Genomic DNA, 25,287 nt, shown 5'->3' with positions numbered 1-25,287 from the left:
AACCGAGCATAAGATAAGGGTTCTGGGAAACAGCCTCCCCCCGCCCCGGTCACAGTGGCAGCTGTGTACCGCCCTGAAGAGCCAGTCCTTGGGCAGTGGGCAGCAGGGGACGGGGGGTCCAGGAGAAGGGGGTGGTGGGAGGAAGCAAACTGGTAGGGAAGAAAGAGCGTGGCCACAAGATCCGGGAATACTCTTAAAGACAGGCGAAAGGCCATGGAGAACAGCAGGGTGCACGGGCCTCAGGGTATTAAGGCAGCTAAGGCAGAGAATCCCCATCCTCGGGCCTTGCATGTGGCTGACCCCAGTTGGATCCCTGGTACCACGTGGTCTTCCAGAACACTAGAAGTTCCCCCCATGCACAGAGCTGGGAATAGCTCCAGGGTATGGTCCCAACCACCCAGAACAGAAGAAAGAATTCTTGCCCGGGACGGGGCATTCCCCTTTCTGCACGACACGACACCGGAAGAACGGAGCCGGAGCTCTGCATGCTGAGGGCCAGCTCGAGGGGCCCTTGGCCACTGACCGCCTGCAGGTGGCCACAGGGCAGAGCAGAGCAAACGCTGAGGATCTGAAGACAGGTCTCAAGAGACAGAAATGGATCTGGGGTGATCCCGGAAGAGGGAGGCTGTAGCACAAGAATCGCTGTCCACAGTTCCAGAGCACACGTGAACCCGCACCCCCACACGAGTCGCGAGCTCATCCTTTCATCTCTGGAGTTCCCGCCAGGTCCTCTTGGGCCAGAGACGCGGCTCAGTGGGCTGAGCCACATGCGCTGCAGATGGAAGGAGCACCACAAGGTCCCCGACTCTCTCTGGGAGTGGCCCCCGACACAAAAGAACACTAGTAGTAAAGACAATGATTTCCCTCGGGCAGATCAGGATAATCTAGCATGGAAAGTCACCATGCCCAGACTGGAGACATGGCTACAAGCTGTCCTACAGGAAAGGGAGGAGGTGAACCGCTGTCTCCACCAGGATCTCTCTCTCTTTTTCAAATTTTTTGTTTATTGAATCATCGTGAGAACAGCCACAAAGCCCTTCAGTTTAAGTCCCGGTCGGTCATACAATGATCAAACACCCGTCCCTTCACCAGTGCACATTTTCCACCACCCACCATTTCTCTTGAGAGAGGTTATGGCGTTATCGAGTGGCCAGAGTACATGCTGCATGCGAGAGAGAGTGTGTTTGGACCTGGGTTCAATCTCCAACACTGAACACCAAACCCCACACATCTAACTCCCCTCAAGTACCTAACCCTTCAAGTTTCCTACTGCCTGATTTATCATCCCAAATCCTGCTTCCAGTCCTCATCAACTTTCCCACTGCATCTGGGCCAGTGCCCAGACTCAGCCCAGGCCAGTGCTGCAGTCACTCCCGATGGCTGCCCATTCTGGGGCATGACCCCTGAGCCCCCAACAGGACACCAGCACACTGAGCCCTGGGAGTCCCAACGAGCCCTGCTGTAAGTACACAACGACTCTCCTGCCAAGAGCAACGGTCCCCGCCTGCGAACAGCCAGCTCCACTGTGTACTGAGCAGCAGACTGACCTTCAGCGTGGAGCAGCTGGTAACGCGGCACTTAAAGCGTGCTCCGCGGAATAATCCCGCCATGCAGAACGCAGTGTCATAACCCACAGTTCTTAAGGAACATGGGATGTCTCAGGAGTGCTGAAAAGGAAGCCGGTCAGTGTTTTCATCCACCTGAGAGGCAACGCGGGGCGGAGCGGTAGAGATGGAAAGCAGTTCGGGGCGCCTTTGCAGTGTGCAGCCCCACGGGATCGCAGTGGAAGTGGGCAGAAGAGAGTCACTTGGGGCACCTTCCAATGTGCTCGCGGCTCAGAGCAGTGTTCGTTTTGCACCGCTTTCCTTCCTGGGGTTCCTTTCAGACCGTGTTTCCTTCCTTGGCCCCTTGTCTGGCCAGCTGGCCCCCTAGTCTCATACTGTGCGCCCTCTTGGAATAACCCTGCGGCCCTGGGTTGAAAAGCGATGGGTTCGAGGCTGCTGAGGATGAAAGATGACTCGGAGAGTTGACTGAGGAACTCCAGGGCGGTGAGTGGCTGAGATGAAGGGACAGGATGAGAAACGGAGCAGAAGGGAGAAGCCAGTCCTGGAGGAACGTGGGGAGCTTGAGACGCCTGTGAGACTCCTATGAGCAACTCCAGTGGAAACACTGAAAAGGAGGCCTGCTGCAGGGCCGAGAGGAGGGCTGGACACTAGGTGCAGAGCCGCGGAAATACCCCTCATTAAATCAAGCAGAGCCATCGATGGAGTGCCATATGGTCATTAAAAATGATGGGATAAAGGCACTCTCCAGATGCAATCTATCTAGCGGATGGCAGATTTACGGGGCAATGCTTATTTTTCCTTTTTCTATATTTTCTAAAATTGTCTTTCATTGAACTGACCTTATTTTTATAATTAGAAGTACAATCAAGTTATTTTCATCTTAGGGAAAAGGGATGCTGTGAATCTACTGCCACTAACATGGGGAACAAAGTCAGTGACAGCGCTCATCAGGAGGCCCGCACACACAGGCCGCCGCGCGGCGTCACTCATAAACACAGAACCTAAACTACAACCACTCCACCGACACCAACAGATCCTGCACTTTAAAACAAAATGCCACCACGGTAGGCGGGTGGAGATTCAAACGACTGGAATGATATGTCCCCCTCCTCTAAGCATCACTGAAACATGGTCTGAGTATGACCACATGTGGTCCCCCAAAATAATGAAAGGGAAAAAACCAAAAGCACTAACAGCAATGGGAAAATTTAGACTATCACTGATCAAGGAACTTGCATGAAATTAAGACTCTAAAGGGCGTCAGCTGAAGTCTATTTTGCCTGGTTATCTGCAGAACACTAAGCGCGTGGATAAAAATATCTGCGTTAACAATTTGAACTCAGCGGTCACGTCCTTTGTCTCCCATAACGGCCCCTGTGCCCCAGGGCTTCTATGCCCCCCCCCCCCCCCCCGCCGGCCAGTCAGCTGTCAGGCACTGGCTGTCCCTTACCTCCTAGCACTGTACCATGGATGGAACAGTGGTTCTGCTAAGGACCCTCTGGGTCCTTCCCTCAGAAGACTTTTGAAATCTGCATGAAGAATAAATATGCATAAGGAATGTTTTCTACGCATCAGCTGCACAGAAACTGATTAACAACATACAACAAGAGTCGAAGCGAGAGTAATCTGTACTCCTTTAGTACAGCACCAAGGAATGAGATCTAGAGCTGGGTCTAACACCCACCCTGAGTTGGCTGCAGGGATGAACGCAAGTGGCACTTCCAAGTATTTGTAGCCCCGGAGGAAAGCAGTTTCCGCCTTGACCAGGGACAGAGCCCCACCGCCACACTGCCTGCGCGCCTCCCCCACACCACGGGGACCGAACTGCTGGCAAGTGTGGACTGCAAACAGAGGGACGACTGGCGTCCTGCTGGAGTCCCCAGCTCGAGTCTCCAAACAACGCTCTCCTCCACCGGGTGATCGCCGTACGTCTTTCCTCAACTGGCTTTACTCGTGTGAGTGAAAAAGAGCTTCATCAATGCTAGACTTTTGCCTGCTACTTTGAAACAGCCAGGAAAAGGTCTAAGAAATTTGACATAATCATTTATTAGCGACATCACCATTTTTATAGGATGATACGACGTAACACAAGTCTTTCCACCTCCCTGAATCACTTAAGTATTACAAAGACTCCAAGCCTAGGGAAAAAATTCACTAGTTATTTATTCTGGAGTTAAAAGGAACAAAGACAAACTGTCACAACTGCAGACGTTTGTCTATTTTTTTGCCAAGTATAATTCCAAAAACAGCTGAAAATATTAGAGCAAATTAGTGCTTAACATGGACTAATACCTTCTGCTGTTTACAAAAACACAAAACCCAGAAACACACAGAAATTTATATCTCACAAATGTGTAGACATTTCAAATACAATTAAACGGAAAGTCATGTCAAAACTTAAATACCACTCGATACCCCAGAGAAACCAAAGTGCTTTCATCTTCCCCCAAACCATTCACACATCGAACGCGAGCGCCCGCTCCCGAGTGCTCCATGGCGTGTGTTAGTACTGTGGGATGCCGAACGATGGGAAGAAGGGAACGTGTGCGTCTCAGAAGCTGCTCTGGTTTCTTTCCAATCTCAAAATAACACCTTGGGACTGCCCTATTAATAAGTCGAGAAAATGGATGCCTTTTTTTGGGGGGAAAGCTTTCACAAACAGAAGTAAAAATATCTTTGCCTTGTTTGAATAGGACCAAAGGAGATAAACATAAAGCAGCTGTCAACCCTCGTTTCCCGTGATCCCGTTCTCCCGGAGGGCTGCTGGGGCTCCTGTCGTCAAGACGTCGTGGCGCGAAGGCAAGCAAACCGAGCGCAGCAGAGACCCGAAGGTCAGCACTGAGCGCGGGAGTGAGCGGCGGCGTCACACCCAGGAGGCTGCCACCCAGGGTGTCTGCAGAATCACCTCCGAAGGCGCAGCAGGCACCCAGCTTGTGCAGAGAACACCGCCATCACGTGGGGGACTGGTTTCAAAGGGGGAGCAGGGCAGCAATGCAAGAAGGGGCAAGGACTTCGCCAGAGCTGTCGCATTCGCGTTCCCTGAGAGCTGCCTGACATGACCAAGGGAAGCTGAAGTGCAAAGTGGCTGAGGACTTGGTGGCTCTCAGGCGGAGAGCACTGGCCGAGGAGGCAGAGGGCTGGAAACACTGACGGGGCCTCAACGGACTGCAGGAGTCAAGTCCACCTCAGAGACAAGCTTGCAAGGTTTCCACCAGGGCTGGGAAGTGGCCTGCCCGGCAGCGAGGCCCCCACTCGTCAAGACAGATATGACCGTGCAGTCTCTGCACCCTGCAGTCTGGTAAAGTAAGTCCCAAGCAGGGTTTGGTCTCCAGCATCAGAAGCCAAAACCTGAGCTGAAGATCTGAAGAGCGGAGCAGCGCGTCAGGGAGCTGGACTGAAGGCAGCGGAGGGGACGGCTGGGGCAGATGGTCTCCAGAGTGGCGCAATGTGAACACAGCGCCCAGAAGTGCTTTCTGTGGCCCAGGCACTGAACGGGAAGGAAACTGGTACAGCCGTGGCCGTCTGACTCCCTGGGGCACACTGGGCTCTTCTTGCCACTCTCAAGTCCTGGAGCCCAGCCAGCAGTCGCTCCCATGGTCACTTTTAAAGAACTGTCCTCCCCAAGCCCCCACAGCTGGTGTGCCCCCTCGCTGGCTGGTGCCTCTCCCTCACAACACTGGGCCCGCTGCAAAGTGCAGGGCAATTCCTTGCCTGGCGCTGCCTTGACTGAAAGACGGCTGACAGGGACAGCCCTCAGCTTCTAGCCCAGCGAGTGACGTCTAAAGGGTGCTCCATCAGGATGTGCCAAACGGAGCGTGTCCAGGAAGCTGAGGAGACCGCCTAGTCCAGAATGCTTCCGGGCTATTGACTCAGACCACTGGCTGCCCCCTGCCCAGCTGGAAACCCAGATGGAACCAGAGTCGCACCTTGGTACCCATGGGGGACTGGACCCAGGACCTCCTTCGGACCTATAGGCTCTGTGGCGGCAGCTGGCTGAATCCAGGATGTGGGAACAGGGCCGGGGAGCGCCAACCGTCCTGACTGAAGCTAGCTGGGGCATGAGTGCCCCCGTGCAGTTCAAACCATGCTGCTCCAGGGCCAGCCACACCAACGAAGCTGCCAAGGGAGCCGCTTCAACCCCAAACCCCAGGAGCCACTGCAACGCAGGTCAGCCCTGGAGCAGCGATGCCCCAGCTCCCTTGCAAACGCTGACGGTTCCCTTATCAACGAAAGGGTATTGCCTCGCAGACTCTGTTCATGCAAGGTCACATCTGACTAAATGGAAGCTCTGGAAGTTTTGCTTTCTAGTGCTAACTGCTAAAAACTATTTCTCGCTAGCCTAATTAATAGGGATCTAGTCTCTGCAAATAGCACTGCAGTCACGAATCTGTGCACTCATCTACTTCCATGTAGTCTTTTCTTTATAACTCTGCAATTAAAGGTCACCTTTGATTCAGCACTGTCTGTCCAGTTCAAAACATAGACCCCTTTGACCTGGCAAATGCCAGCTTTAAGAATTTCTCTTACAGATAAACCTGGTCATGAGCAAAATGGTCTATGGAAGAGCACTCACAGCAGCACTGAGGAAGAAAACCCAACAGAGCACCAGAGAGCCAGGGAGCGGATAGGGTGCCTGCCTTGCACGCGGTGGACCCAGGTTAGATCCCTGAGCGCCACCAAGTGTGGCCCCCAAACAAAAGCCAAACCACAATCAGCAGAGCTGCTTAAACAAATTGTAGTACTTCTATATTCTAGAAGTCAGTGGATGGTGAACCCACTATAAAGACTGATACACTGAATAATCTTTAAGCCACGGCGAACTAAAAACAAACTTCACAAATGAGCACAGCGTAGGGCTGTGGATGTAAACAAACACTCTTGCTTATGTGTAGGCACATAAAATATAGAAACACATGCACATAAAAAATACAGACTGTCCCGAGCTCTCGAGAACAGTCCACAGTGTGGAGACAGGAAGGCAGGGAAGGGGTCAAGGGAGTCAGTGGATGATGGCGACAGTTTTCAGTTTGACACGCTGTAAAGTGCTCTAGAGATAGACGGGGGAATACGGCTGTAAAGCAGTGAACGACATGCTTCCCAATGGCAAGAACGGCAGCAAAATTGCGCGCATTCCACCCCAATTTGAAACTACAGACACAGGGGCCGAAGCAATAGTATAGCGGATGGGGTGTTTGCCTTACATGCAGTCAACCTGGGTTCGACCTGCAAAACTTCATACGGTCCCCTGAGCCTGCCAGAAGTGTTCCCTGAGTACAGAGCTGAGCACCACTGACTGGGTGTGGCCCCCAACAGACAAACAATATAAACACAGAACACACATATAATAACTCATAAGAAACTACGGGGCCAGGATGATAGTACAGCGGGTGGGGCGCCTGCCTGGCAGGTGGTCAATCTAGCCTCGATCCTCGGCGTTCCATCTAGTCCCTCGAGCAGTGCCAGGAGTATTCTCTGAGTGCAGAGCCAGGAGTAACCTCTGAGCATCATTGGGTCTGGCCCCAAAACAAACACAAATCTGAACTAGAATCGGTTTTGCCTCCAGGGAGGAGGAAAGGGGGTGCCAGGAGTAACCTCTGACACCACCTCCGTCGTTCTGGAACAGCCACCTAATTATCCACACATGATGATTAAGAACACCGCCCATGAGGGCTAAATAGCAACAAAAAGCCTCTTCCTGAGTCACACGTCATTTCCATCCCTTAAGTAAAAGAGATTTTCCATGCAAATCCGAATTCCCTTCAGTCTGAGGTTATTTATTAGATTTAAATGATGCGCGCTGCAAAAATCACACTTGTTCCCCTCAGAATATATTCACCAAAAGCCTGTCTTTATTTTTATCAGCTATTACAAAAAGCTTCAAAATCATCATAGAAGAAAATTACCATTTTTATCAGTACACAACTTTTATTCCATCAACCAAGCTGGCTGAATATAGAACTGTTTCAACAGCAAAAAGCCCTCATCATAATTCAAGACAAAAATCAGCCTGCAATTACATGAGATGGCAAACAAACTCTGCTTATGCTGCAGTCTAGCCCTAAAGCCCCACCGTAACTCCGACAGCAGAACCTGAATCACACACTCCGGCACGCACACATGCCCACTGCATCGTCCCTCGCCAGGGTTCCACCTAGTTGATCTAAAACCTACTTCGGTGCAAGCTCACTCTTGCCGGAGTCTTCAGGACAAGCACTGCTGGTACAATGGCACAGATCTCAGCAGGCCTGCCCACCCACCCCCGTCCCTGCCCTACTCCAAGCACAGACTGAAATATTTGGTGGATGAATAAATAAATGATTAGCTGCTGACAGGCCAGCCATCAAGCCTGGCAAAAGAAAAATTCATAAAGAAAAAATAAGAGGTACTTTGTTCACTTGAAGTCGGCGTACGCTAAAGGTCAAGAGCCGATGAGTGCTTCCCCAAACGGCTAACACACAACGGGCTAAGCGGACTGGAGAGTTCACCCCAATGCACAGCTCCACACAAAATCAGATCTTCGGAAGAGTGCGTGCAGGAAAACCGCACACAAGCTGCCTAGGAGAGCTTTTGCATGTGTCAAGTACATATTTATGAATACAGCGCACCCTCGAGTTTAAAGGAAGAAAAAAAATACAGGTGAATATTGCTGTACTCTTAGGCTGGGCTAAGAACTCTCCAAGAGCAAAATTCGAAAGCTGAACGGAAACTTCAGAGTCCAAAAAGACAAGCAGAATCAAAAGAAAAATGACAACGTGGGAAAATCCCTGTATGATCCAAAAAGCCTGAACACATTCCGGGTTCTTCCAAGTCAACTTGAAAAGACCGATCCCTAAGGGTCTTGCGCAAGACCCTCTGTCTTGCAGTCGCGTGATCCAGGTTAAATTCCAACAGCAACAAAGCAAAAAGAGAAATACCTTGATGGAAGAAGAATGCAGCTCCAAGCAACACCTCCAAAACCCAAAAGCAAATGGCCAATGATTACTAAGGTTCAAGGGCACAAATCTGAAAGACAAGCGTCAATTTGGCTTTTGGTCTGTTGGGTTTGGGGCCACACCCAGCAATGCTCCGGGGTTCCTCCGGGCTCTGCACTCTGCACAGGGTTCCTCCTGGCTGTGCTCAGGGGACCAGGCGCCGATCAGTGGTGTGTAAGGCAAGTGCCCTATCCACTGGAGCACAGATCACTCCATCCCCAACGAGTATCAGTTTGGGCAGGTGTTGGCAAGAGGCCTTTGCCCCGGCAGGAAGGTGATGGAATGGAAGCCAGCACAGCAGAACCACTGTTCAACCACACGTGAGGAAGTTTAACCCCTGAGTGACAGTAGGTTCCAGCATGCTGCTTGGCTACTGGGAAGACACCAGCCAGAGAGAAACGCAGCATGTGAACAGATGCAGACTACGTCTAATGCCATCCGCATTTTGTTTCAAACACTAAAAGTTCATGCTAGGAAAGCTTAAGAAGCTTTAGAAGGATCTATGCTAAGGTGTTAGCAGTGGTTATTTTGAGGAGTGGGAGCAGGGAGTAGCAGGGAGCTTTCATTTTTTTCCACTTGATATACTTTTAAATGGTTTGAATTTTAATAAAAGCAGGCATTCTTTTTAGAATTTTAGAAAAAGGAAAAGAAAAATAAGATATCAAGCTCTTATCTACCAAAGACAGGTTCTGTCCTTTGAGTATTCCCTTGAAAGTTCCTTGAAGCTCAAATGGCCGCGTCTTTCCATTCATAAGTACTAAAGAGATTTTTTAAAAACACATCCCTGCCTTTCTACGGTTCTCAGGAAAAACTGCACAGAGTCAGCAATGCCTGCTTCGTAAGGTTCACTCGCAAGCTGAGAAAAAGACTCTTAAAAAACACCCCCGCCCTGGCCTGACGTCTACCGGAAGAAACCCATTCCCTGCCCATATTACACGGAGCCGGCACTGTTCCTGAGACAATACACAAAGCGCCAGCCACACAACTCCCACCAGCACCAAGACGTGGCACACAAAGAATGTCCTGTCGGCAGGGCCCAGAGTGTACCCCACAACAGTCAGGAGGAATGACAGCTCGAGTCACAGGATCAGGAGTGGAACCAAATTTGGGACGTGGAGGCAGTGTGATGCTCCCTACTTCCTGCCGCACCTTCTAGCGCCCTCCACCTGAACCCCCCACTCCGAGCATCCCCAAAGCGGTTTTCTGTAGGGCTGTCCCGAAAGCCTTAGTCGCAGGGGCCAGAGAACCCCGGACAGATACAACAGAGTGCTCCTGGGGAGCGGGGAGGGGGGTCTCAGCTGGAATGGCAAGGCCGGCCAATGTGTAAAGGCACGTTTTTCCTTAAGAACAGAGCCAGCCAAGTTCAATGAGAACATTCTGCCTTACCATACACGGAATGTTTGAAATCCAGGTGTCAAAACATCAAGTACGAAGTGGCCCTGATTTTTAAGAGAGCTCGAAATATTGAGACTTGGCAGTGGAGAATAAGAAACCACTCATTTGAACTTAGTTCTATACTAAGTTCCTCCCCACAATGGGGAGTTCCTTTTCCTTTCTCTTCTACTTTCCAATCAGCTTTTAAAAAAGCAGCCACTCATTTTTGCAAAAGTCAAGTCTGCCCATGGTGCTGAAGGCACTGAAACTGTCGTGGCCAGAGCGCCGGGCACGACTCAGCTCCCCAGTCTCTGCAAAGGCCCGAGGAGCCGAGGCCCGCAGGAGGCAGGAGGCAGGAGGCTGCCCCGCTCTTCTGGGCCAGTTCTCGAGGCTGCAGATGCACTAGCCCTGCTCACCAATGCTGACCGGCAAGTCACTTGGCCCACACCAAAGAGAACAAAGCACCATGCTGAAGACCACTGGGCCACAGCCGCGAGCGCAGGGCAGGGCAAAAGCTCAGCGGCCCGTTCTCGGTGCAGCTGACCTGTTTCAAGGTGAACCGAAGCTGCAGGTCACCAGTTCCAGCTCAAATCTGACGCCCGCCCGGGCACAGACTGCAGCTACCAAGTAACCCTAACCCAGACTGACCTTTCAGGGCTCAGGGAAGTGACTTTTTTTTATTATATGGCACAGTTTGGCACAGTTATGTTTTCAGTCTTTGGGGTACTTTTGGACTGTCCAAGAGTAGGATGTGGTTTTTTTTCCTTTTTTTTTTAAAAACAGATGGCCAAACCAGGACATATACTAAAAAAAAAAAAAGGAAGGTTACTTACCTGAGCCCTAACATCCCAGCTACCATGGAATCCTGTTGGGGCTGGTCTACAGAAGCAAGATGTATTCTGGGGAGTCACATGTCACATCAAAGCAGGAACTGCTGAGTCTGTATTTTTATGGAGCCTAAAACAAAGAAAATCGTAAGTTGAAAGTCCCCATTTGCAGCACAACCTTTTTCCCAGGGTGATTCAGGACACTCTGCAGATAAACATACAGACAAAGTACAGTGCTATATCCCAGCCGACCAAGCTAGAAACAAAGTCACCTGCAAAGTAGTTGGCACAAATAACGGGAAAGCCCGTGTGTTAAAATCCATGCCATCGCAGGTCTGGTCACCTCTGAGCAAAGTGTTATCACTCCACAGCGCTCCAATAGTGGTGCTCCCTGCTCAGTGCTGCGTGCACCATGTCATACAGAAACAGTTGAGGAGAGAACATGCAACATCCAAACGGCATTCCCCCAGAGAATCCGCGAGATCCAGAGACAGCTGCATCAAGCCGCCCTAACACCAGGAAAGGGAGCTTGAACTCAGAGAGAGAAAAGCAGCACCCACGGGAACCAGGTGCCACGTCGGGGAGGCCGAGCCATCATCCACAACACGCCGGCCAGCTGGGCAGCCGTCACGCCTGAGCCCCTCCGATCAGGACCCCAAGCACACACTGCCGTTGCCTCCCACGGCTTTTGAACGCATGTTCAAACCTGCTTTGGCCATTACCTTTGTCATCATTTTCTTGTTAAACTTAAACTGCCCCACAGTAGCTTGTCTCTGAGACCTCGCTGGCCCAAGAGTAGCACTTCCCTCTGGTGACTGCGAGAAGCCTGGAGTATCCACTTAGACACCGGCCCCATAAAGGATCAGGTGGGCAGGACAGAGGAAGGGCGGACAGCCAAGTCCTTCCTGGCTCAGCTCGGCCACAACTATCAGGATGACAGTGAGAGTTATCTATGGGGGTAAAAGCTGAGAATTCCTTACATATAATGATTCCGGACCCCGGAAGTCAAGAAAACAGCATCCCTCACTTAGCAACATAATAAACTGGCGCGGGGGGCGGGGGGGCGCACCACGGTAAGCACTGCTGGGCCCCAACAGCACTCAGGTGAGTATCACTGAGAGACCCTGGGCACCGCCTGGGAGACTCCCCCAATCAAAGCATTATCCTAGCTTGGGAAGTTGCAACTTCTCACAGCAACTTTTTCTTTACTTGAAACAGGAGAATTGGACCTTTCGGTTCGGAAAGCTTAAAAGCTCTGTTACTCAAGATTTCGTTAATAAAATACAAGAGCTCAACTGGTTTGGAGAGTAGACTTTGCATGCAAGAGGCGCGGGGTCTGTCTTAGCCCCACATTGTCCCCGAAACACCAGCAGGACCAACCCCAGAGCACCAGCAGTTATGAGACCAAATCCCCAAAAAAGTACGGAAATGGAGCAGCTCCTTAAAGCCCGATCAAGCTGAGATCCGAGGGCTCTTCCCGATCACACCCCAGCTCTGGGTAAGGGAGGGCAGATGTGGCACCGCAGTCAGATGCCCGGGCTTCTCTCTCTAGTGGCCGGTCCCTCCACTCATGCCTCCCTCTTCCCTTCCCTACCAGCAAAGTGGTGGAAGCAAGTACTCAAACAATGACATGCAAATCAAACTTTTGGAGGGGGGAGAGGGAGAGATGGGGGAGGTGGGAGGAAGAGAAGGTATGAAGGGAGGGAGGGAGGGAGGGGGGACAGAGAGGGAGGGAGAAGGGGAGAGAGGGAGAGAGAAGGGAGAAAGGGAGGGGAGAGAGGCTAGAACGGATAGAGCAGAAGGAGGGGCTGCAGAGGTGACAGTGATTTGGCTGGTCGGGGCTGGGTCAGGAATGCAAGGACAGGTCCTTCTGTTGAAGCAGGAATAATGCTAGACCAAAGGTAATGGCACCAGAAACAAGCCCGCTCCCGGAAACTGGCTGCCAGTGTCGCCCTGAGGGCTCTAGCAGCTTCAGGTCCAGCAGAGATTTTCCCCTCTTCAGACAAGGTCCAGGAGGAGTAGACAATCACCTGTTTCCCTTTGAAGACGGTGGGTGGCAGGACACGTCGATTGTCATGCAAATCATCCTGAGCCCTAAAGCAGCTCTAATCCTTCAAGAGTTGAAGTCTTAGCCCCCTCTTCACTCTAGGTTAGCAGATCTCGCCCTCCCGGGAAAGGAAAAGTAGAGGGAGGGGGGACTAGAGAACTTCCTACTGGAGCCAAAGAACTAGTTTCCCTTTCCAACTGCTTCCCTACCAATCTAGGTCCGGCTACAGGAAGGCACGGCAGGCAGGGGGCACGATAACTCTGGCTGGAAAGTACAAACAGTACAGCACACAAATCGTATGCTAGCCCTCCGATACAGGAACACACGAACAGCAACTGGATGGTGGGACAGGCGTGTTTGAGCAAGAAACCCACACAAGGGATCTTCAAGCTGTTCACATCCGCTGACTCCAGACGCCTGGACACGGGCACAGTGCAGAGAAATGACCTGGCGGAAGCTTCCTGTGAGTTTAAAGGGCCAGCGGTACAAGAAGCTGCTAACTGGAGTCCCAAGGAGGCAAACACCCTGCTCACCAAACCAGAGGAAGCATCCCCGGGTCTGTCGAGCGAGCGTCAGGCTCTGACGTACAAACCTTGGAATCTTCGTCAAGGAAGGCTTGTGTGTCTGTTTGCGCAGATGAAAACGTACCCCAGTGATCAGTCTCCCAGCTGATGAACCCCGAACGGGTGTTCAGCGGCGACTTATTTAATCAAGCGGACTTCCACCGGATTGATGTGCCATGTAATGTTCTAACACATCCGGGGAAGGAAATAAAAGCCCATGTTTCCTAGGCTTCCTGACTTGGATTCGAGAAAGAAGTCCTAAAAAAAGCCCACAAATAAGCCTGTTCCCCACAATCTCTGCTGCAAATTCCCCAAAGACCAAAAAGGAAAAAAAAAGACCGGACCCTGTTTGTTTGTTTTTAAGACGAATTCAGCATATTTCAAAAGACCGAGAGGTCAGCTTAATCTCGTCCGTTAGCCGAGATCCAGCTGAAAATTCCAGCCTCGAAACCAAATTTCCCCTCTAGAGTGATAATGGTCTGCTAGCCGGGAATTTTCCTAGCAAAGCCCAAGACAGCTTCATTTCTCTCGGCTGGATCAAATGCTTCAAACTTGCGAGTCCTCCCAAGTGGAAGCCACTCAGCATCTCTCACACACGCACCGAGGCAGGTTCCGTTCCTCATTCACCAGCCTCCCCCTGAATCCCATCCTACCCTCTCACAATTTGGGGTACTGATCCCACACAGCGGAGACACACGTGTGACTGGCTCTGCAGACCCCATTCCTGTTCCTGGAAAAATAAGCAGAAGCACACATCTGCCTGACCATGAGTCAGGAATCTCGGTGTTGAGGTGAAGCCCGTCTGCCGCGACCAGTTCCCCCCAACACAGCAGGATGCCAGAGCAACTCCCCCCCACTCCCGGCAATGTCACAACCGTTGCCCTCTGTGAGGACCATCTCTTCGGAATCTTCGCGGCGACTTTCCGTCTTTTGCATGAGACCAGAGCAACATCGCCACGCCACAGAAGTCACCTGCGTTTCAGCCTGGCTCAGTCAGTCATCACCAAACTCAAAAGCAAAGGAACTTTGAGACAGAACCGGGAGGGCCCACTGTGAGAGAAGAACGTGCCCGGCCGGTCGTGGTCATCTCGAGCGGGGCTCGATCGGGGCCACGGGGGAACCCGTTACATACTATGTCCCACTCCACTTATGTAACTGGAAGATCGCCGGCGAAAGGGGGGGGAGAGGATGGGCTGGCCCTGCTCGTCCGAGGCCACTGCCCCCGCCCCGACTCCAGGGGGGACAGCCCCTGGCGGAAAGCCTCAGGTGCCGCTGGCCACTCGGCCCCGGCCCCCGGCTCCCGATGGGAGCTCGGACCGCCTGTTTATGATGAGTTGCGGGAGCGGACACACGGCGTCTAGTCCCCGTCGCGGGCAACGCTTGCCACCCAGCGGCTCCCGCTCGCTCGGGGGAAGGCGAGCGGGGCCCGGCGCGCTGGCAGTGGGGGCAGAAAGTCCTGGAATGGGCGAGAAGGAGGGGGCCCGCGGAGAGGGGGAGCGCGCACGAGCCCTTGTGGCGCACTCTCCCGACGGCCGGCCGACTGCGCACGCGCGCCGCGGGGGGGGGGCGAGTAACGGGAGAGGGGGCGCGCGGGAGGGCGCGGGGCGCGCGGGCCAGGGAGAGGCCGGGGCCGTGGGCCCCGCGTCCCGCTCCCTGCACACGGCACGACGCGCGCGGCGCCCGCCGGGCCCGGGCCGGCCCACGGCGGGGCCCGCGTCACCGCGGCCGGGATGCGCGAGCGGCCGCGGCGGGGCTGGGGGGGCGCCGGCGGCCCCGCGCAGCCGGGGCCGAGGACGGTCACCCCGCACGCGAGGCCGGGCCGGGGCGCGGGTCCGCCGGCGGCGGCGGCGGTGGAGGGGGAGGGTAGAGAGGAGGGACGCCATCCGCCGGCCGTGTCGCCCGACCCCGCGGGCCCCTCCCGCGCCACGTCCCGCCCCTGGCCCCCGCCCCCCGGCAGGGGTCCCCGCCCGCGGCTGCGGCGGCCCCACTCACAGTCTCTCCTCCTCGCCTCCTCCTCCTCCTCCGCTCGGCGCGGCAGCGGCGGCGGCGGCGGCCATTTTCCGGACGGCTTTTACCACAGCCCTCTCTCCGAGAGGAGGGAGCGCGCGCGCCGCCGACGCCGAGACCCCGCACGGCCGACGTCGCACCCCGCCCTCCCGGCCGGCCTGCGCGCTGCTGCACCTGCGCGCCCGCGCCCCGCCCCGGCCCCGCCGCCAGCACGCCCGCCATTGGCCGGCGCCGGCGGGCCGGGGCGGAGCCTCGACGGCGACGCCGCCCATTGGCGGCACTCCGTGTCCGTTCTGGCCCGGGAAAAGGGGGCGGACCCGCACGCGGGGCCGCCGATTGGCTGCTGTCGGCCGTCATTTGGGAAAAAGAGGCGGTTTGGGCGCCGAGGGGCTGGTTTAGTGGGTGGAATTTGAATGTTAAGGATTAATGGGCCCTTGCGGATGCTGGGGCTAGCGGAGGCCTAGGCTCGGGACTCCTGTTTGTGACGCGGTCCCAGCTCTCCGACCCCTGTCCGCGAACGCAGCTCAGTACGCTGCAATGTGAGCGACGCACCTGCACCTGCCTCTTGTCACTGTGTCAGTCTCACCGGTCTCGCTGGAAGCCGCAAAGTTGCCGGCCCCAGAACCTGACATCATTGCACTCGGGGACCTGAGCTTAAGAGGCCTTGAGGGTGAATTCTCTCTTCTCAACCTTCGGTGTTCCCCCGTCTCAGCGGGGCAGGGAATAAACTCATAGTAAATCACAGCCTGACCTTCGGGAAACTTGGTCGGCGTGCGTGGCCAGCTTGGGAGAGACCTGTCATCGCTGCAAGAGATGCTTCCTTGCAGGTGTGGATGAGGGGACCTGGCAGCACAGAACGGACACTTGGCTCCACCTAGAAGCAAGACGGGAAACTTCCATGAAAAGCTGTCCGGGAAGATAACATCTAGAAATTCCGTTTGGGAAAAATACTTAAATGTATGGGGAAAGTTTTAGCCAATGGAGTGTTTAGGGCAGACGTGTGTATCAAGCCACCCTTGCTCTGATTCCCGTCATCACTCAATCAATCCGGTTCCCCCGTACTAGCTCTCTGTTTAACCAGAAACCTGATTCGGATTTGGCGCTCCACCCTTCCGATTCATTTGTCAAATGCCGGCTATGTGCCAGTCGCTCTTCCAAGCTCTGGGTGCACAGGACTATGGAAAGAGAAAAGAGACAGCCAACTAACTTGGGTGCTTTTACACGGTCACAAATTTTCACCCTCATCTGATTCCCCCACTCTGGCTATCTTGGGAAAGAACATGCCAGGTGAAGTTGAAGGTACCGAGGGAAAGCTATGCTTGCCGTGGATGGGGCGGCCGATGGATCAGATGCGCCCGAGAGGGAAGGGCCCGTGGTGGAAGAGGCAGGCAGGGTCACCTATGGAATACCTGAGCTCTTCTGAAATGAGAAGTCCTTGGAGGGTTTGGGACTGGGAGCTGCCACTTTGTGATGGGGACCATCGGTGCAGTGCCGATTCTGAGAAGTTCTGTGATTCAGGCAATATTTTCTGATTCAGACAGAAAAGACTGGGTATAGGGTACAGAGAAAGCGAAAAAACAAGGACCATTCCTGAGTTTTTAGCTTGAACAACTGAGTGGATGGGTGCCTTTCACCAACACTGGAGAACAGTGTAGGAAAAGTACATTTATTTTTTGCAAGTTCACATCAATTATTCCATATTGGAGACCAGAGGAAAGCGCTTAACAGAATGGAGCGCATGTCTTGCTTGCAGGATGCCTGGGTTTGAGCCCTGACACCACATGGTTTGGTTCCTTGACCACACTGCCAAGAGTGATCTCCTCACATAGAGCCAAGAGCAGTCCTTACGCACTCAGGGTGTGGCCCCCATACAAAACAAACAAACAAAAACAACAAACAGGCTGGAGCGATAGTACAGTCGGTAGTGCGCTTGCCTTGCACGCAACCAACTTCGGTTCAATCCCCAGCATCCCATATGGTCCCAAGCCCTGCTAGCAGTAATTCCTGAGTACAGAGCTAAGAGTTACCCCCCAAGCATCGCTGGGTGTGGCTCCCCCTCAAAATAAAGAAATAATCCCATTTTAGCCATGTTAAATTTGCCAATCACGTGAACAAATAGAGATGTTGAGTAGGAGAATGGGCCAGCTAGAGAAGCAGCTAAAAAGGCTGCAGAGAAAAGCTGGACAAAACAGAGGGGAACTCTAAGGATGAGTCGGAACTAATTTGACGGGCTGGAGAGAGAGCTCAAAGGACAGAATGCAGGCTATGCAAGCAGGAGGCCTGGGTTTGATCCCCAGCAACACATGGTCCCCTGAGAACTGCTGGAAGTGACCCCTGAGCACATAAATGGTGTAGCCCTCAAACACTGAAAGCCTGTTCTTTGAAGAGCTGGGGAGAAAGCCAACCCTCTTGGGGACGGGGAGATAGTTCAAGTGCAAGAGGCGCTGAGGTCTGTCCTTGACACTGCACGGCCTCCTGAGCACCACTAGCCCTCATGCTCCTGGGCATCAGAGGGGTGACCAAACTTAGCAGGAGCAGGACTGACCCTTCCTTCAACAGCAGTGAGGGGAGACCATCGACCAAGCTCAGTCTCAAAACAAAAGAGTCGAGGAAGTGGCGTTAGAAATGCAAAGAAGTAACCACGTATATAATCATCCTATACAGAGAGCTGGGGGTTGCTGTTTGTTTGTTTGGGGAACCATACCTTTCTCTGGACTCAGGGCTTATTCCTGGCGGGCCTGTGCAATGTGCAGGCCGGCTGGGCGCAATACCAGTACCTTCTCTGCTCTACTAACTAAACAGATAGATTCAATGAGTTCAGAGGCCCCTATGAGTTCAGATCATTTTAGGGTAGTTTTGTTTTGTTTTGGGGTCGCACCCAGTAGGCTCAGGGCTTTCCTGGCTCTATGCAAGACTGGAGCGATAGTCCAGAGGGTGGAACGTTTGCTTTGCATGCGGCTGACCAGAATTCAATCTCTGGCACCCCATACGGTCCCCTGAGCCTGCCAGGAGTGTTCCCTGAGTACAGAGCCAGAAGTAATCCCTGAGTAGCACTGGGTGTGGCCTAAAAACCAATTTTTTAAAAGAAGCAGAACAAAAACTCCTTGCTCTGTCCTCAGGGACCACTCCTGATAAGGCTCCGGGGACCATACAGGGTGCCAGAAATAGAACCTGGATCAGCAGCATGCAAGGCAGGAACCCTACCCACTGTGCTACCTCTCTGGATCCTGAACACTTACTCTTACAGAGCTAGTATGAACCTGGAAAGTCCATCCACACTCCTGGATTTCGACTTAGGCAGATCATTTTTAAATGAATTGGTGCAAGATTGGCATCTTTGGTACATGGACTCTTCCCTTCTGGGAATGTGGTACTTTCTATTTTGAATTCCTGGCTCGCTGTTTCTCAGTAAGGTTGGAGGATCTGGGAGCCACTCTCGGCACTATTTGTTGGGTCGTGCTGCTGGGGCCATCAGGGCTGTGCACTGCCTGCAGAAACTAGGGCTCTTTCGCATGGGAAGAATGTGCGCCAGTCTCTGAGTCTCCTCCCTGGCTACTGATTTTCTCATTTTAAAATTAGAAAATCCCTAAGTGCAGAGCCATGATAAGTCCTGGGCACTGCCAGGTTGACTGAAAAATAGGAAAGAAAGGAAGAAAGAAAAGAAAGAAAGAAAGAAAGAAAGAAAGAGGAAGGAAGGAGGGAAGGAAGGGAAGGAGAGGGAAAGAAAGAAAAAAAGAAAGAAAGAAAGAAAGAAAGAAAGAAAGAAAGAAAGAAAGAAAGAAAGAAGAATGAGGAAGGAAGGGAGGGAGCGGGAAAGAAAGAAAGGAAGAAAGAAAGCGGAAGGAAGGAAGAGAGAGGGAAAGAAAGAAAGAAAGAAGAGGAAGAAAGAAAGAAAGAAAGAAGAGGAAGGAAGAAAGAAAGAAAGAAAAAAAGAAAGAAAGAAAGAAAGAGCCCGAAGCTTAGAAAAGAATTTCAAAAGAGAAACCAGTGAAAAGGGTCTTGTGAAATGCCTTAGATTGAATTGATGGGATTAACTTGATATAAGTTTCCCTCTTGCCATTGAAAAGAAGAAAAACATATCTTAGAGATTAAGGTATTTACTTGAAGAATTACAAAATGGTACACTTCAAAATGGAACTGTAATATTTTCTAAAAGATTTCCTTTAACAATGGACCTGCCTGAGTATCTCCGTGTGTGGCTCTGGGGGCACTGCTGGGCCTGCACAGCTGGCAGTGGTCCCTGATCCCCTAAACACTACTCGGGAGGTGCCCCAAAGAAAATGAATGGAAAGTGAAAATGGGCCCGTGGACGAGTTTTAAAAGGAAAACACCATATAGCAATTGTTGGAAAACCAGCAGCCAGGAGGATTTTGCTAATGTGACAGAGTGCAAGCTTCTACTTCGCTTAAAAATCCCTTCAACTGACAGAGGGGAAATGGCTTTAGAAAAGCAAATTGAAAACAAAAATGTAAAATGTAAAATGAAAAGGGTAAAGGAGCCCAACCTTTCATTCAGAGCTAACACCCCAGATGCAACCACAAAAGGTTAAAAAAGACAAACCCGCTCAAACACTTGTAGAAAGCTTCCTAGAGCTGTTTATAAATTAGACCCCTCAGAAAACCCCGGTAAATTCCAAAATGTCGAACTCATGAACTCATGCAGTTAACAGCCTTTGGCAGCAACACAGCAAAATGAAGACTTCGAAACAAAAGGATGGGCAAAAGTCTTTTAAAAATGCAATTATTCTCCTGGAACTTCTCAAACCAATTTCACAATCACTCACTAGTTAAAGGGGAGATAGAAACGAACATTTTAGAAATGATCAACATGAGAGTTCTTTTCATTAATGTCTGTTGTGTGGCCAAAGAAGTTATCTAGAGCAATCAGTCGCCTTAGGAGATAGAAAACCAGACCGATTCCTGCCATCCTGCCAGAATTCACACAGACCGACAGGTTTTCCTTCGTTCCCCTTAGGAGCTGCCTGAAGCGAGGAGACTGACAACTGACAAACCTTTGGCAGTGAAGAAACTGGGGGAAGGTTTTCCTTAATGGACAATTGCCATCACTTGGGGGCTGCAGAGAGGGTGAATTCGCGGTGCTGAGTCCAACGGGCAGCAATGAGCGGAGAGATCTCGTTGGGGGCGCAGCCGCCGGAGAATCCGAGGGAATGGCAGAAAGCACCTGCGCCTCGGGACCGAGGGAGGCACCACGCGGTACCTCTGCTTCGCCACCAGACGGCTGAGCCGGCAGCTGGCACAGGCCTGCGGGGAAAAACACCTGGCAGTTCTCAAGAGAAATGGGAGGAACTGTCTGTAGAGAACCAGAGCTTCCAGCAGAGAGGCCGGCACCCTGGAACGTTGTCTCCTCATTCTAGCATTTGGGGGGAGTGTTTAGCGCGTCCTGCCCGGCACAGAGTTCTAGCAAGAAAACGGAATGTTTTGCCCTAAAGCGGATGAAATCCACACCAGCTAAGCAGCCCTTTAAGTGTAGTGCGCACCAAGCGCTGAAGAGTGTCAGAGATGTCCGGGGCTGTCATTGATAGGGCCTCGAGGGAGAGCACAGCACGAAGGGTGCTTGCTTGGATCCCCGGCATCCTAGACGGTTACCTGAGGCCCCCCTAGCCCCCCAGGAGGGATCCTGAGCACAGCCAACTGTGGCCCCAAATTCTAATAAATGAATAAATACAGCCAAGCATAAACTATAGGGAGAAATGAACGCAGGGAAGCTCTAAAAACCAAGGGAGCTTCTGCAAAGATTTCCTCAGCATATTCAGAAACTTACTGGAGAGACCAGATAGGGAGCCTGGGGGTTAAATATGGTCCCTCAAGCATGACCAGGGCTGATAACTGATCACAGAACCAAGAGTAAGCCCTGAGCACTGCCAGGTATGCCCCCCTCACACCCCACAGCCCACACCCCCAGAGAAACCTGAAGAGAAATATTGTATCTACAAAACAAGAGCTGAATGGCAAAGAAAATGAGCAGGAAACAAGTGCGGATTGTTGGAGGTGAAAAGGAGATTGTTGAAGTGAACCTTTCACCGGAAAGGCTCAGGATGGGCACAGAGTACCAAGCGCGCCCATGGGTGCAGTGCTCCCCGAAGCACTACCGGGAGCGACCCCTGAGTGAAGACCCAAGCACTCACGGGCGTGGCCCTAAAACCAAAAGAAAAATGGATTTGGGTAGAAATAGCTAAGTATAAAACTGAAGAATTTTCCCCAAAAGTGACCAAAACACAGAAAATGTAAGAATTTTGAGTAGTGATCTAGGAAGTCCTGCAGGAAACTAACAAATGTTGTTGCTGTTTTGTGGGAGGCCTTCCCCATGAGTACTTAGGGTCCCCAGTGGTACCCCAAGTGGTGCTTGGGAGGACACAGGATTCCAGGCACGAGTCCCACCCTTTGAACTACCTCCCCAGTCCCTTACGAAAATGCCTGAGTGGGAAAACCAAGAAAAAGGCCTAGGAGTCAGAATAAATACCAATATGGGATGATGAAAGATGCTGGGAACCAGTATTAAAAACGATAATAAAGCAATGATTTCATAACATCAAAAGAAAATGATTGGTATTTTAAAATTCAACGCCAGCCAAAATCCCCATCATGTATGAACCATGGGAGGCAAATGCTTGAAGATATGCAAGAACCCAGAAAAAATACCTCTCAAATATATTTTCTTAGGAAGCTCCTTGAGGATGCTCTCCAGCAAAACAAGTGTGTAAGCCAAGAAAAAGGAAGATGTGGGATCTACAAAGCAGTGAATCGAATCCAGGAGAGCAGTGACAGGAAACAGCAGGGACGCCAAGTGGGCAGCAGGCCTGATGGCAGTGACTCCAGACTGGAGTCAGAGTCGCAGGTTCGGAGGCAGAGGGCTCCAGGAATTGTTTCGAAGTGTGAGTATCTCAACTTGGCGTGTTAGATGTGATTGGAAGGCTGAAGAAAACGGCCTCAGACGATGGGGAATTCGTGTAAGAATATAGGGAAAAGAAGCCATTGGAAACACCTGGAGCCAAATGGACCCAAAAATTGATGATTAAAATAAGAAGCTAATGAAAGGTATCATTATTTCCCCAATGGCTGGTGCATTGGAGGCAGGAAAATTCTCTTGCTTCAAAGGACTCAGGAGTCTTCCAATGAAAGATAGAATTGTGATCTGGCACGCATCCTATCTATCTGGCCTTGGAAATGCATAAATAGCACTGGCCAGAGCTAGCTAGTATAGCAGGCGGGGTGCTGGCCTTGCACATAGCCAAACCAGGCTCCATCCCTGGCACCACGCATGGTCCCCCGGCTCAGCCAGGAGTGGTGCCTGAGCGCAGATTCAGGAGTAAGCCCTGACTAGCTCCAGATGTGGCTCCAAAACCAAATCAAAACAAATGAAAGAGAAAAGTGGAGTTTTTGTTTGGGGACCGCACCCTGTGGTGGAGTTCGGGGCTTTATTACTGGTTCTACACTCAGGGGTCACTCCTGGCACTTCTCACGGAACCATATGGGGTGCCAAGGGATCAAACCCAAACAGCTATGTGTAACATAGGAGCTGCAGCCCAAGAAACTCTTATATGGATCGCATAGTGACTTTTTTCCTTTTGATGCTTAGAGTTAAAGCAAACAGACGGGGCCTTCTTGCGTCTGTGGCCCTTCCTGCGTGCCTGCAGTTGAACTCAGCAGCCCTGGGCCCTCACACTCTTCTAGGATCTGAGAGACATACTGAGAGTCTACTGCGGAAGAGGGCACCTGACTCAAGACATGTCATCTTCCCAGAGAGCCGCCTCCTGGGCCCTGATCTCTCCATAAGTGGCACATTGACTGCCTCTTGCCGTGCCCCTAAGAACAATACTGCTTTGTGTTGTTTGGGGGCCACGGAGAGCTGTGCTCAGGAGTTCCTCCTGCCTCTTTGTTCAGCGATCACTCCTAGTGATATCAGCTTGGGGGACCCTACGAGGTGCCGGGGATTGAACCAGGGCAGTTGCATGCAAGGCAAGCACCTTAATCCTTGTACCATCTCCCTGGCCACAGTCCAGGGTACTTCGGAATGCTGGTGCTGGCTCCCCTTCACCCTGCCCTTGGGACGATGCACCCAGCCTCGGCCTGAGGAAGCGGAAATGGTCATCTCTACAGGAGACGCAGGTGTGGAAGCACCACATATTGAGGCATGGGGGCCTCACACTGGCTCCCCCCAGTGCTCGGAGTCTTATGGGACTCAACTGAAATTCAACAGAGGGTAAGGCCAGTGGACCAGGACCACACCGACCGAGCTGGACACGACAAGGCATGATGGGGCAGCTGCCCCTTGGCCAGTGTGCCAGTTCTACTTACACTCCGGCCCCTGTGTTCATTGCGGGACTCAGAAGAAACGGCGCTGGAAGCAGTGGCCAGAGACCTCACTCCACCAGAAGTTCCGGCAACTGAACCCCGCAGTGTGTCCTGTACCGGCTTGGAACTGAAAGTGTCACAGCTCAGCCAGCTCCAGACACAGTTCGAGGTCTCTCTGTTTCTGTAGCTCAGCACTCCCTTCACTCGCATTTCCGTGGCCTTGGACAGGCACTGCTGACCATTGGCTGATGGCCTCAGGAGGTGAGAGGTTACATTCCTAATCAGCACCAGTTTCTGTTCGAATTTTGTTTCTTTCCCCCTCTACTTAAGTTGGCTACTGTTTTATCTTCTTTGTCAGGTTTGGGGGTTCTCCAAAAATTGGTTCCGGGATTGATTCATTATTTCTCTGCGATGTGTCCTAACTTGGTACTTTCTGTTCTCATTTCTCCCCACTCCTGTTTTCTAAATAGTCTGCAATTTTTTTCTTTTCTTCTTTTCCCCCTAATTGAAGATTTTTTAAAAGGGCATTCGAAACTCTCAAGGTAGAGTTTTAGTTTAGTTTCCTTTTCCAATTTTTCACATTTCTCAGCAATCCTTTCTGCCTTACTATCTGGGCACTGCTGCCATGGGCGCACCCATGACTGTGATCACGAAGGGACAGCTGGTCCTTTTGGGTCCTTGAAGGACCATATAAACCACTTCTACTGAATGGCAGGAAAGGGATCACTAAGGCTACTGGGAAGGTAAGGGGGATCAGTGTGGGCAGAAAGTCACTGTCACCGTAGGTGAGAAGGCCACGGGAGAAGACTTGTGATGCAGGAGGCCCCAGAAGGCCACTCTTCAGGACTCTTGTCATAGATCAGATGCAGAAGGTCACTGAGCAGTTCCCTGGGCAATGACACGGAGTGGCAGAATGGCCACACCAGTGTCCGTTTGCCCTGCCCGGCCTGGGAATTGAACATCAGGGGAGCCGGGGAACCAGTGTGAGATTAGAGGCCCCAAAAGAGATGTGAGAGGGTCCTGACCCCAAACTGATGCTGCCGGGGAACTCCCAGAGAGGTCAGAAGCGGAGGAGAGGAAGGCGATATCGGGGGCTCAGGGGATCGCTACCACGGCCTGGGGTTCATTCTCAGCAGGCGGCTCCCGAGTCCCGCTGACCTGGCAGCGCCTGGGATGGAGACCCCATCTCCCACATTCCGGGAGCTGGGTCCGGGTGGGGGTGGGGGAGTGGCTCAGGCCGGGGCAGCCTCTTGTTGCTCTTGTTGCTCAGGGAGGGAAGAAGGAAGAGAAGGAGGGGAGGGCACGGGGAGATGGGGCCATGGGCTGGAGCTCAAGCTGTGCAGGCAGGAGCCCTGGGCTTGATCCCTGGCATCACATGGCTCCCCACGCACCAAACCAGGAGCAGATCCTGAGCACCACTGTGACACGCAGGATGGAAGGTAGGAAAGGAACGAAGCGGGGGAGGAAGGAAGTCAGGAGCACTGGTTCTGTTCTTGATGGTCAGAAAGAACTCCAGCTAAGGCAGAGTGGACAGAAGCAGATGGAGAGTAAATCAGCATGTGCTCCCAAGTTGTGGCCATGGCCATCCTCCAGGTACGATGCAGCAAGTCTCCTGGTAATG

General features: G+C 52.3%; 2 protein-coding genes across 2 annotated transcripts in view; one reads left to right on the top strand and one right to left on the bottom strand.

Moving 5' to 3' along the window:
* MECP2 (methyl-CpG binding protein 2) overlaps positions 1 to 15,495 on the bottom strand; it is a 41,540-nt gene extending 26,045 nt beyond the window's left edge. The window contains exon 1 of the mRNA XM_056108691.1: positions 15,340 to 15,495. Within this exon, the coding sequence (XP_055964666.1) occupies positions 15,340 to 15,404 (65 nt within the window). The 5' untranslated portion in view covers positions 15,405 to 15,495. The remainder of the gene's footprint in view (positions 1 to 15,339) is intronic.
* Positions 15,496 to 25,244: 9,749 nt separating this feature from the next.
* Positions 25,245 to 25,287, top strand: part of OPN1LW (opsin 1, long wave sensitive) — a 37,776-nt gene continuing 37,733 nt past the window's right edge. Inside the window, exon 1 of the mRNA XM_056108736.1 lies at positions 25,245 to 25,259. Coding sequence (XP_055964711.1) covers positions 25,245 to 25,259 — 15 coding nt within the window. The remainder of the gene's footprint in view (positions 25,260 to 25,287) is intronic.

Source organism: Sorex fumeus, unplaced genomic scaffold (genome assembly GCF_029834395.1).
Source record: "Sorex fumeus unplaced genomic scaffold, SorFum_2.1 ptg000232l, whole genome shotgun sequence".
NCBI classification, from domain to species: Eukaryota; Metazoa; Chordata; class Mammalia; order Eulipotyphla; family Soricidae; genus Sorex; species Sorex fumeus.
This window is presented reverse-complemented; position numbering and strand designations above follow the sequence as displayed.